General features: G+C 37.1%; 2 protein-coding genes and 2 non-coding genes across 5 annotated transcripts in view; all 4 read left to right on the forward strand.

Moving 5' to 3' along the window:
- Positions 1 to 216: 216 nt before the first annotated feature.
- Positions 217 to 1,156, forward strand: mRRF1 (mitochondrial ribosome recycling factor 1). The gene has a single exon (XM_074090365.1). The coding sequence runs from the start codon at positions 330 to 332 to the stop codon at positions 1,092 to 1,094; it is 765 nt and encodes a 254-aa protein (XP_073946466.1). The 5' UTR covers positions 217 to 329; the 3' UTR covers positions 1,095 to 1,156.
- Positions 1,157 to 1,405: 249 nt separating this feature from the next.
- The window catches only part of Pits (Protein interacting with Ttk69 and Sin3A), a 127,319-nt gene continuing 115,214 nt past the window's right edge, over positions 1,406 to 13,510 (forward strand). Inside the window, exons 1-3 of one of the 2 annotated variants that reach the window (XM_074090360.1) lie at positions 1,406 to 2,292; positions 3,608 to 3,740; positions 6,714 to 6,735. In XM_074090360.1, coding sequence (XP_073946461.1) covers positions 1,837 to 2,292; positions 3,608 to 3,740; positions 6,714 to 6,735 — 611 coding nt within the window. In that variant the 5' untranslated portion in view covers positions 1,406 to 1,836. The remainder of the gene's footprint in view (positions 2,293 to 3,607; positions 3,741 to 6,713; positions 6,736 to 13,510) is intronic. The other variant, XM_074090359.1, reaches the window with a different exon arrangement.
- TRNAF-GAA (transfer RNA phenylalanine (anticodon GAA)) lies at positions 6,487 to 6,559 on the forward strand. Its single transcript has one exon. It is a non-coding gene; the product is annotated as a tRNA-Phe (tRNA).
- On the forward strand, positions 6,968 to 7,039 carry TRNAT-CGU (transfer RNA threonine (anticodon CGU)). Its single transcript has one exon. It is a non-coding gene; the product is annotated as a tRNA-Thr (tRNA).

Consider the following 13,510-nt stretch of genomic DNA (forward strand, 5'->3'; position numbering starts at 1 on the left):
CGTTTAGCTTCGTTTAAAAATCACTTTTTGTTTTATATTGGATCAGAGGTAAATTTCAATGTTCCCAAATCTTATTTTGTCAAACTTTGGTACAATTTTTGAAAATATTAAATGACAAGATACATACTATTTTGAAATCTTACATATTTTGGTTTCAAACCGTTTAAAATCTGAACATTGCGTTTGGTTCATTTGTTGTTCATTTTGACAAATCTGACAATTACTTCACTTTGACTGACGAGTTTGTTGAGGTTACATTTAGCAACAAATTTATGTCGAAACCGCGCTTAATAATATAGTTTTATTGCAGCCAGGCGAAGCAATTCAAGATGAATACTAGAATACTGCAGCGTTTGATCATACCAGCTTACGTTAATTCGTTAAAATGTTTTCCCAACCTAAGCGCCGAAAAGGTCTTATCGGCTAATAATTTAAACTTTGCGGCAATTCGAAACTATGCAAAAGGCAAAGATAAAGGTAAGGAAAAGAAAAATGCTAAGGGTGCCAAGGTAGATATCAACCCACTAATGATGTCGGAATTAATCGCAGTAGATAAGCTCAAAGAAAGATGTAAAGCAGCTATAGAAAATATGAAAGAAGACTTCGCCAAAAACTTGTCGTTACGTTCCACCACTGGGTCGATAGAATCTCTATCCGTTAAATTTGACGGCAAGGAATACGAGCTACAAGAATTGGCACAAATAGTAAGGAAAAATCCTAAAACTATAGTCATAAACTTTGCCTCGTTCCCCCAAGCTATTCCAGATGCTCTAAAAGCTATACAAACTTCAGGTTTAAATTTAAATCCCCAACAAGATGGCACAACTCTGTTTGTGCCAGTGCCTAAAGTCACAAAGGAACACAGAGAACAATTGGCAAAGAATGCTAAAGCTTTATTTATTGAGTGCAGGGATGCAATCAAAGATGTTCAGAATGATTTCATAAAAAAGGCTAAAAAACAAACGGGGGTATCTGAGGACCTAGTATTCAGTGTGAGCAAGCAGATTACGGCCATGTGTGATGGTTTTTATATGGAAGCCAGAGGGATCTATGAGATAAAGCATAAAGAGCTTCTTGGTGAAAAGGAAAAGTGATTGATTTGTAAATAAATGTATAGCGGAAATGTATATTTCAATTAAAGCTGTTATAGGATGTTTTTGTGTTTTTTCATTAACAATATCATAAGTAGGTACTTACCTTTTTGCAAGATGCAAAATCTATTAAATTCTGTTACTTTTTACTGAATACTAATTAATGAATAAAGATATTCAATGATTTAGGTATATTTGTCTTCATTTCTGTGCTGGTATACTTGGTTAAATTTGATATCTTTGTACCTACTGTAAATAATTAATTGAAATTAATTATTTACAGCACTGCACCTTATCTGTGCAGTGTGCACAGTTCAATAAATAATGGGTACACAGGTATTTTTATAAATTATACAAGTATGTGATGGATGAATTGATGAATACTTTCCATTCAGTAAGTATGTACGATTAAGAAGCCTATAATAGATACAAAAATAGTATAACACTTGACTACATGTAAAATATACTTCTTGTTACGATCGCAGAAACGGCCGACTAGAATTTTTGACTTCTGTCCTCTAATCTCTTCTTATCTAAAGTTTAGTTTATAAAAATACTTTCCACTCTATCCCACTTCATTTTAAACTTTTTTTTATATGAAAGCGTTTTGTTTCTTCAGTCGAAGCAATTTATTTTATTATCTGTTGTTTGTTTGCGGTTGACATGACAGTTCACTTGCTCAACTGTCACAACAATATTCTGTTTTGAAATTTATGAAATAGCGCCCATAGTGACAAATTATTTGATGGATTCTCGTAAGAAAAACATTAATAACTACGGCAGAGTGATGTCGCGCGTATTCAGCCGGTCTCGCTCCAGCCTAAGGTCTGCTCCAAGCGTAACACGACACGTTCCATCTTCGGTTCCTGTTGGCGCGAAACCATCTGTTTCGGTTTCAGCCGTTAGCTCTGGTGTTTTCACTGAACTTCCGACGGTTTTAAATGACTTTGTGCCTGATGATGAGCGAGAAAAGGTGCTTAGGAAGCGTCCAATCAGGCGTAGAAGGACATTGAAGTCTTTGGACCCGGGTAAAACTAAGTCTCCGCAGACGTCGAGGGACCGCGGTATTGAATACAGTCGCAGTGTTAGGGCTCGTGGGTCGGCGCCTACAGTGTTGGACAGCAACGGGGAGGAGTGGTCGGAGGCTCACGTGAGGCAGTGTCATTCCAGCAGGTCTCACACAAAACTGCAGGAATTAAAAGTGAGTTCATTACTGTAGCCAAATAACGTTTCTTTTGCTTAGTATTTAAGAGTGCAGTGGTCACTGAGAGGCATGGTAATTGGTAGTTCATGTGTCCTTAGCAAGTAGCAAACAAGACCAATATCTAACACCACTGAGACTGGCAGCACCAATATATAACAATCCAATTGGATTCATCTTGTTTCTCATCAACATCAGATACCTAGTTCTTTTTGTTTCACATAACTGCATTAAGGGAGGGATAGAGAATCTCATTGTGAAAATGGAATGAAATGATTTTTATTTGCAAAATATGGGTTATATAGGGTGTTAGTCTAATAACTAATGTCTAGTATTAATATACTAAACTCATTACATGCCATTTTTACAAGTTTATATTTAGTTTCACCTGTCCCATTGTCTGTCTGTCTGTGTGTAGTCAAATCTAAATTTGACCAACTTCCAGTAGTCAGATTGACTTGAAATTTGGAACACTTATGTAAATCGCGTGACAATACAATAATCTAGCAGTGACATCTTGGTAGTCCAGCCAGGATTGTCTCCGCAGGATGGAACTCTTCAACGGTTAAATGAAATGAAATTAAAGCTTTAATTACATAAAAATGATTTTTTTTTATGGTTAGGTTAGTTTATCATCTGAAACAAAAAGAGGAGTGTCATAAGTTTGACCACTATGTGTTTGTCTGTTGCATGATATCTCCCAAATGGATGAACTGATTTTGATGCTGCTATTATAAATTGAAAGCTAGTTTAAAAGAAACAGTTTTTAGCTAAGTTTAATTAAAATTGGTTCAGCTGTTTATAAGATATTGAGCTTTGAAATGGTACCATGCCTTTTTAGCTCTTATTGCGTGGACGTAAAACTTTTTCTATCGGCTTTTGCTGATTCCGCATCGATACATGGAGACCCTTAGTCTTTGAATAAATGAAATGCAAACAATGAAGTATTTAAAAAAATTAAATTAAAAATAATTCGATGATTAGTGCCCAAATCTTTAAGTATATCCATGCCATTTGTTCAGCATCACCATCCTTGCGCTTTAGAGTAAGGCCTCACAATGGCAAAGGTGTCTGCTGCCAATTCCTGATTCAATAAATCATAGCAAATCTTTAGGCGCAACATGTTTGATTGCCTAGGACTAGGATTCCGAATGACATTAGCAAAAAAGTTTAACCCCCCGTTTTGCCATTCATTGATTAATTTTATGAGACACATATTTGTGATGCCATCTCTGTTTGCTTTGTCCGAATAAACAGAGACGGTATAACATTTATCTGTCACAACAACAAGTGAACATTTGAAATTGTTTCCTAGGATGAAATCAAAGCATTCCGGGAGACTGACAAGCTGCTCCGGCTCCGCAGCCACCTGTACAAGAGCTGCGGAGTGGTGCTGGATGATGTAGGGCGAGTGGCACGCGACCAGGCGGTGCAGGCTGACCCAGTTGGTACGACACCTTTTAATAATAATAAATTTTACATTTTTTTTATGCAGTAAATGTAGGTACTTAACAGAACTGAGGACCTCATACACCTTTCAGTGGAATGGGACCAGAATAAAGATATCAGGAGGATACCCTGGACCAAATAGAATTTTGTAATGGCGCAGTGAATTTGATAACTCGAGGACTTTAATTCATGAGCCATCATGGTCAACATCCACCATTTTTAAAGGAAAAGTCATGCGATGTCACTACAACGATTACTGTGAAGTGCTACCATGGTGGCTCATGAATTAAAGTCCTTGACCATACTGAGTAGCCCATTCAATGACTCGATAAAGATGCGCAAATTCAGACACGCTTTTCTAACGAGAGAATCTTGTACTCAGTAGAGGCCTGTTTGATGGTTTTATTCCGGAGATTCCCTATGAGGCTGACCCTAGTCTAGTCACCTATTTACGGACCATGCAAAATTTTTGTTTTCCTGTTTTTTCTTGAGACTGGTGCAAATAGTACATTGTGTCTTAAGGGCGGAAAATAAGGAATTACGAATGAGAGTCTATTAGAAGCCCGAAGTCGAAGACTGAGGGCTTTAATGAGTCGATGTTTGTAATTCTAGTACCGCCCGTGCGACATACAATGTTTTTCTTCACATTTTCGAGTAAAATCGTATATTTGTAAAAGAAAAGCTAATATTTGTTCAAAAATTGCCGATACCGCTAACTGCGCTCTTGGCAGCGCCAGCAGAAAAGTAGATTGTACAACAAGAACATAAAACGAGCCATTTTATCCGAGATGTTCATATAGCCACCTGAGGCGGTATGGCGAGGGTGGATAGACACGTCGAGGGGAAAATGGGTTTAATGCTCGAGTTTTACACTGCTTTTCACTTCGATGGCGAGGAAATGACGTACCTTACCTGAATACCTTTTATTTTTTATGCATTATTATAATAATTCCATTATTTTAATTTTACTGATTTATTATGATTGATTTGATTGATTTTTAGTTTTATATAAATTAAAAAATATATAGAAACTTTTTTGTTTGTCGCTGTTGACACCTGATTACCTTGGTCTTGAGTTGGTAGTAGACGAAGATTTTATTTTATGCACTAGTGCATAAAAAGTCATTTTATGTCGCCTAGATCCAGCATAAACAAGAACTTTACGAGCATGAGAAGTGAAAAAGTTTTTGGGTGCACCAGACGCCATTCGTACCCCCGCCCATTCGGACCCCCTCCCCTGTCCATCGTTTTTAAAATTCTTGGATTTCATTGAGCAAATTTACTGCTAGTCACAAAACCATTTATTTGACTTCACCTCTCTGTTCTATAACTTATAAGAAACCATAGTAGCCTAATAATAATAATAAACTATTAGCCTAATGGTATCACATATTATGGGCTCTCATACAGAAGATGATTTCATAAGAGTTATAAGAATTCATATGCAGATTGACATTTGAAATTACCACAAGGTTTAAACTGGGCTCGCATAAGAACAGTCCAATCCCTCTAATTGTGAGATGAGGCCATCCAACCAATGGAAAGGGCCTCACTCATATTAAATGATATTGTAACAGAGCTCACGTCTTAAATCGAGTTAAGCTCGACATGTTAAGAAGAAGAAGAAGAAAGAAAAGAAAAAGAAGAGGAAGAAAAGCTACGAATTAGCCCGTAACATGTCAAGCTAAACTCGATTTAAGATGTGAGTTATCCGTTACAATATCATTTAATATCAATGTAAAGGGATCAAAATTAAAAATAACAACAAAAACGTGGCAAGCTAAACAAAAAGTTGTGAAAAATGTGCTACAAGAGTTTTCTTTCTAGGTCTACTCAACATCTACCAATAGTAATACTTACGTACTATAAGTATAAGCTAATCTTGCTACTGAATTTAAATCCACTTCCAATACTCTTTGGATTTAAAAATGAAAAAAAAAGTCCTCCAATGACAATGCCATAATCAAATAGCGCCAACAAAAAGCGTGTACTGAAAATGACAAAAATGAAATAAAATCGTGCGTGGCGTGGTAACGGAGTCAGATACAAGATTGTACTCCGCAGTTGGAAATTTTTACTTCGTGTCGTGCCGTCCCGTGAAGGGAACGGTATGTATGATACGAACTTTTGATTTCTTATTTCGCATCGCACGTAGTAGCCCACCAGTAGCGCCATCTGTTCTTTCGATTGGTCAGTCTTATAAGGATTCTCTAAAGCAGTGATTGGGCTTGTGTCAAATATATTTGCATCCATTATTTACTAATTTAGCTGTGGTAAAAAACACAGGAGTTAGTAATACTAGAGATAGACTAGTATTTTCGTAGATACACGTGTCTCCCGTCTATACCCGGTATATCTATACTTTACTATATTTACGTTTATTAGCCGCTGAGAGCGCTGTATGTTGTAAATACTTAAATTTTGTGCTTACGGCTGTTTACAATTTTCTAGCATGGTTGAGATTAATTTTGAACTCGGAAATCTCCGAATGCCACACTCGGGCCAAGCTTTCAAATAAAACTTGCTGGTTCAACGGTATTTGGATAGATGGCGCTGTTAGCATCGTAGTTGATTATGTCATTGTATACATTGATCTAACGTTACAATTTCAAGATTATTGTCCAGAAAACTTTGTATAAGCCACTTATGAATCTAAATATATTACAATATATAATGATTTTGTGATGGATAGTATTTTTGCTCGGTCATGGAATGTGACCGTGATTTCGGTACTCCCACCAACTGGCCGAAATAGCTCAGTTGGGAGAGCGTTAGACTGAAGATCTAAAGGTCCCTGGTTCGATCCCTGGTTTCGGCAATCTTTTTGCTCTTTTTTGTGTTAAATAAATAAAATACTAACAGCATTTTGATTGATGAAGTAAAAAGGTGTTATTGTAAGCAAAAAGGTATTAAATATTTTTACTCTTATTAGGTATTTAGAATGATATGATTACGTATTTTTTCCTTTACAGATAAAGACATCACATCGCTAAGGTATGTTCTAGTGAATATTAATTTAAAAAATTCTAGACAGATATTTAAAATTATTGATTCATTATTTAGGAGACTTAACTAAAATTATGTTAAGCTACATCGCACTATAATTCTTGAATGGAATTTCTAATTGTATTTTTATAAAAAAAGGAATTACACTTACGTTTGCTTTACTGTCGTTATCGTTATAAGCTCATAGAATGCGAACAAATATTTGGCGAGTGTTCTCATCGCCTCTTTAGCTCAGTGGTAGAGCACTGGTCTCGTAAACCAGGGGTCGTGAGTTCAATCCTCACAGGAGGCATCATGGAATAGTCTTTTTGTATTTATTTTTATTTAGATTCTTGTAAAATTAAATATTTTCAGAATAGTTAACAAGTCATGAAGTTAATGCGGACCACCACGAGTGCAAATTTTTTTTTTTTTTTTTTTTCATTTTATTATAATAAGTATCTGACACGTGATATTATAAGTGTCAAAGAGAATAACCGGCCGAGTGTAAGGTGATTTTTACACGAAGGGTTCCGTACTCACGTACATTTATTTACTAAAGTACAAAATACAAATACGGTAAGTAATTTTAATTAATAAAGTAGTAAAAAAAAAAACACCAAATTAGCACACGTATGCCAAGATTTTTTTATACAATAAATGCCAGGTTAAAACAATTAAGTACATTTAATTTCGCACAGCAAAATTTGTATCTAAAAAAGATCTTAAAAATTTATCGTAAATCATTAGATCTATGGCTCCGAGGTTTTATTAAATTCCCTAGGGAATTCCCGAAAATTACATCGTGGTCTTTATAGGCGTTACATTATAAACAACCGTGGGACACATGATGTTAGTTACCCAGTGTATGAGATTTCGAGATTTTATCCCGATCACATGGACAACTCGGGACAAAAATTGCTTATTTATGTGTTGTTACAGCTATCTTCATACCAAATCTGTCCAGCCGTTTTAGCGTAAAGGAGTGACAAACACACACATACTCGCAAACTTTCGCATTTTTAATATTATATACTTCGTTTTATTTGCATTAGAAAGAAGGTAAGCGATCTTGTGGTGTCTTTTTATTGAAAAACACTTGAAAAATAAGTCACAGCAAATATGTACTCGTAACAGTTAGCAAGGACATATGATCATTTACATGCTTTTGGTATCATAAGTAATAATTACAAAAAAACAATAAAAAGACTCGTCAAGATGGTTTACACTTTTTCTAATGCTTATAAAAAAACGAAGTAAGTATACCTAGTAGGATAAAGTGGTTTACAATTGTTGTCCTACAGACGGGCACTCAGTGTATCCTTAGTAACACCCATTCCTTTCGTCCATGTCTCTTTCGATATGTTTAAAAAAAAGTAAAAAAAAAACTGTTTAAGCAAACATTTTCCAAGACGTACAGTCCAAAGATTCGAATTAAAACCGGTCCTTGCCCCGTTACGTTACCTGCCAGTTTACCGTTAGGTTGGCACTTAAACCGGGAAACAAGCTGCCCACAATTTACGGACTGGTTCCGCCACACCCGGGATTCCTAGTCCTAGCTACCCAGCTTTGCCATAAGTTTACTAGCTTTAACCGACTTCGCACTCGAAATACCGGAGTTTTATGAATTTGGGAATTAATTAGGTAAATTTGAACATGAAACTTCCGTGAGACTCGCGAGTTATCAGAGTTTTTTCAACTAGGTACTTATGGAATTCGCTCCCGTCGTCTGTATTTCCGGATAAATACAATCTAGGGCTCTTCAAGGCTAGAGTGAATAGGCTGTTACTGGACCAGTGACATACACCTTAAGCCTCTTAACATCAGGTGTGATAGGGGTCGATCACGGTCAGTTATATGTAAAAAAAAACATTACGGTCTTCATTTCAATTGTATGTAGAACACTCGTGCAGCATGTCTATGGACTTTGTTCTTAAAATTTCGGGATTTACTGGCTTACGTCAGAACGTCAGCGGAACCACAGAATAAGTAATAGTAGGTACAAGTAGCGGAACACGGACACGCCCAGGATAGGGTTCCGTAGCCATTACGAAAAAATCAAGTAAGTATTTTTTTAAGGATTTCGCATTGTGTACGGAATCCTCCAAGTTTAGGTATGTTTTATACCTTAGGCTGCTATTGGCTCTAATTTCTTGACTTCTAATTTTCAAGCAATCTTATCCGCTATAATTTTCCTTGTAAATTTGATATTTACTATCATTCTGATTTTTTTTAATTTTTCCACACAACAGTATAGATCTTAGAGGGAGGGGGGGCTGCTCGATTTTCACGAAAATTTGCACTTTAAAGTTGAATATTTCGCAAAAAGATCAATGAATAGAAAAAAATCGTCTTAGCAACCCCCCAATGGTTTTAAAAGACCTATCCAACGACCCCCACTATAGTTTTAGTCGAGAAATAAAAAACACCCCCGTCTATGCGAGGTACCTACCCTAAAATATTTTTTGTTGTTTTTATTTTTATTTTACCACTTTGTCGGCGTGACTGATATGTGTATCCATGCCAAATTACAGCTTTCTAGTACTAACGGTATCTGAGCTTAGCCGCGGAGGACAGACGCAGACAGACAGACGGACAGACATGACGAAACTATAAGGGTTTCTAGTTGACTACGGAACCCTTAAAAGAGCCTATGTAAATAAATAATAAATATCAAGGGACAATTCACACCAATTGACCTAGTCCCAAAGTAAGCTTAGCAAAGCTTGTGCTATGTATGGGTACTAAGCAACGGATAATTATAATTATATAGATAGATACATACTTAAATACATAGTAAACACCCAAGACCCGAGAACAAACATTCGTATTTTTCATACAAATATCTGCCCCGACACGGGAATCGAACCCGGGACCTCAAGCTTCGTAGTCAGGTTCTCTAACCACTAGGCCATCTGGTCGTTCACTTCCAATTCCAGCTATCCACAGTCAAGGGCATAAATATATGTGCGATTCCAAGACATCAAAAGTTTATCGCATAAAACAACAGAGCGCTTTACGCCGCTACAGATAGTTCAACTCAGTTGTGCGCGCGGCCCTATGTGTGCGTGCGCTTGTAAATATACAACTTTCATTTGTGTGGCAGTGAAGTGACGCGGCAGTCGTCGTCCGAGCAAGACGTGTTCTTATCGCTTTTTCTTACGGGTACAGTCGTTTACGAAAATGTCTAGTTCTTCACGGAGAAAATGTTTAGGGAGTCAGGTAAATATTTTTTAATTTTAAATTTTTGATGTAATTAATATTTATTATGATTCTATATACGAAAAAATATATCCTTGTTGACGTTTACGTATTATTGTTTTAGACTCGAGAAACCATTGCTAAGGTATATCAATTTCTGAAAATAGATGCGAGAGATATATTGGAACTAGTAAGTGATCCAGTTTGCTGTGCAAGTCCAATTTTAAAATCGAAATTAAGTGATCATTTAAATATCGTACGGAAAAGAACAGCAATGGCAGTGGGGGTATCAGAGAGAACAATTACTAAAATATTGGCTGAAGGAAAAGAATCTGACTCTAAATTTAAATCTCCGCATGAAGACCGTAAAAAACGTTTAAAGAAGTCAGAATAATGTTCAATAATTAAACATTAAATTACCAAATAACTGTTTTTTTTAAAGCCCGTATAAAACCCGTAAATAACTGTATTTGTATTTGTACCCGACTGTACCTCTTGTCACGCACGCACACAAAGTCACTGTATATGTACAAGGTTTACCCACACATAGGGCCGCGCGCACAACTGAGTTGAACTATCTGTAATCATAAGTTCGATGTACAGGTTGATTCACGAGAGCTAGCACGAATGGATTGAATGAGTGAATGAAAGTATCTATGCTATCTATTTAATTATAATAATAATAATAATATGCATTTATTGCCACATTAAAAATACCTACTAATACAATGAACATAAAAACAGCAGATAAAAAAGGACACATACGTATACAAAACGGTTGGCGCCGGAAGTCCGGAACGCACGCTCGCACCCGCCGCACGCACGCACACACTGATAATTTAAGGAGGATTAAGTTTTAAGTTTTCTTTAGTCAAGGCTGCGCTGCCGTCGGTGCCGTACTTACGCTTCGATTTTAGCTCGCTCGTCTTGCTAAAATCGAAACATACGGCAAATGAGCACCTTTTACGTTCGTTCGTGTACTCGTACTTACGTATTTTTTGTATGAGGTGTAGTTATTAATTAGTAGTATGTATTTAAGTGCAGTGTGATAGTTCCGTGCAAGGACACATAAAAAATAGTAGATACCTACCTACCTATAAACAATATTATTAAGTATAGTATTACTATGTTTACCTATTATTTTTTACACTAAAAAAAATCATACTAAGTATTTAACACTATTTACAAGGTTTATAATACAGTTTATAATTTATTCACACTAGTCGAGCTTCTTATTATGTAATTACACAACGTACGAAGTCCGTCCACTAAATTTCCCGCGAATGAACCAAACTGACAGCTAATTTTTTTTTCTGCTGCTGCGCATGGCAAGAGTCTGAAGCGCTATTCAGCCTCCGAGAGGGCGACAACCAAAGAGGATGAGAATTAAAATTTGTTTTTATTCAAAATACTTGCACCTAGTGCTTACATTTTGGTGATATGTTTTTATTAACTTGTAATGTAATGTAACTAGTTATGTTTGTTCGGGTGGGATTCATATTTTACCTTAAATTTGAAGTGGATATCTTCAACCGATTGAGCTTCCGATGACAATGCAATATTCTTATGACGTAGAGCTGATCTGATGGTGAAGTTAGATGTTGGCCATAGGAACTCTGTAATAAAACGACACGACTGCAACAATTTTGGTCTCATTTGATTCGTCTTGACGACTACCTACTTTGGTAACCAGGGGCAAAAAGTACCGCCAGCAAAAATGCTTGTATTAGATTTTTTTACAAAAAACTATTACTGAAACAGGTTAGAGGAGGTGCGGAGGTGCGGAACCCTTCATGCGCGAGTCGCTCGCACTTGACCGATTTTTTTACCCATAATTTGATCTTCGAGCCCCCTGAGCGTGAAAGATCCGGGGCTCAGCACCGGTTAACTCCCGGATAACTGCGCCACTCCTAATCAATCAGCAAACAGTAGATCAGTGTTTTTCAATCTTTGGGGCGCGACCCCCGGGGGAACAGAATAAGTAATAGTAGTAATAGTAATAATAATAATAGTAGTAGTAGTAGTATTACAAGTGCCGGGGGGTCGCGGATGCCCCTTGAGAGGGTCGCAGTATCTTTAAAATACTCTCACCATTATTGTGTATGATTATTCAACGTTTGTATTATCAACGTAAAATAATACAACCAACTGTAAATGAAGGTACATAAGCAGGGGGTCGCCGAATATTTTTCATACCAAAGCAAAGGGGGTCGCGAAGTGAAAAAGTTTGAAGAACACTGCAGTAGTGCCATCCCTGAATCTAGCACGTCAATTATAAGCGTGCCACACACTGGCAATAACAGCGCTCGCTATCAAGTTTATTGGCGTCCGGCGTCATTTCCGTTTCCCGCTGGCACGCCGCCAGGCCTATTCCCGGCGGCGCGGATAGACCCACCGACGGCCGGGCCTGCATTCATAAACGCTACTCTAACCGCCGCACTCAAAAACAAGCTATTGATAATGATAATTAATAATCCTAAAGTCAGTTCCTTTTAAGAAACAAGAGCTTAGACAATCTTAGGTTATAGTCTGTCTCCTCTTTTTTAACCTCCGACGCAAAAAGAAGGGTGCTATAAGATTTGTCTGTGTGTGTGTTTTTTTTATTTGAAAGCAGGTTTTCTAGCGATGATTCTTAGATATGTTTTATCAAAATCGGTTTAGCGTTTTTGAGATATTGAACTTGAAGTGACAAAGTCGGGGGTTTTGCAACTTTTTGTTTGTTAGGTTATTGTAAGGATATAACACTGTGACGAAAGTTGTGAAAGCCGCATGGGCGTGGCAATTTGGCCTATGGTTTCACAATTAGAGTATCTCGAGTTCGAGCATCAGAACTTCCGAGTTTTTCTGAATTTATGTGTGGAATTACATTTTCCGCGAGCTTTTCGATGAAGGAACACGTCGTGAGGAAACTGCACACCTGCGAAGCTATTCAATAGCGTGCGTGTCTTAACAACTAGATCCATTTGGGAGCTGTTGCCCAAGTCCTCTCATTTTAAGAACCCTGCGTCATATGTGGGATGAATATAGGCTGGATATAAAAGTGTATTGGCTCTGCTCCACCAACTTTTACTTGACCATATTAGCACATCCATTGATTTGACTGACGCAGTGCGCTCAATGAGTGACAATGAGATGGCCGTCATAGTAAACGTAATAATACCTTGTTTCTCTATTATCTGCAAGGGTCAGAAAGGGATGGTTAGTGTTGATCTGGCGTGGAAATGCCTGTGTATATTTATAAGCTGAGTACCTACGCCAGAGCAATTGCGATGTAGATTCTTGAGATGATAAAATGCGTCCGTAAATCTAATGCTTACGCGTCCGGAAGAATATTGTTGTTATCAATTATACTTTCTCCCTTAGTCCGAGACGATTTACAAGTAGCATCGCTGACGTACTAGCGCCTTAGTCACAATAACAGCTGCTATTGTAGTTTTTGTCCTTCACAGTTTTATGCAGCACTCAAAATACAATTTTATTATTTCTCTGTTAATCCGCCAAACTTAGCTATCCATGCAAAAACTTAGAATAAGCTGGGAGGTTTACTAGTGATAATTGTTTCGCAGATGTAGGCAGATTCCAT

This window comes from Choristoneura fumiferana, chromosome 7 (assembly GCF_025370935.1).
Source record: "Choristoneura fumiferana chromosome 7, NRCan_CFum_1, whole genome shotgun sequence".
In the NCBI taxonomy this organism is placed as follows: Eukaryota; Metazoa; Arthropoda; class Insecta; order Lepidoptera; family Tortricidae; genus Choristoneura; species Choristoneura fumiferana.

Excerpts from the sequence above, each read along its gene's own strand:
- mRRF1 (XM_074090365.1), top strand. The coding sequence starts at position 330 with ATGAATACTAGAATACTGCAGCGTTTGATCATACCAGCTTACGTTAAT.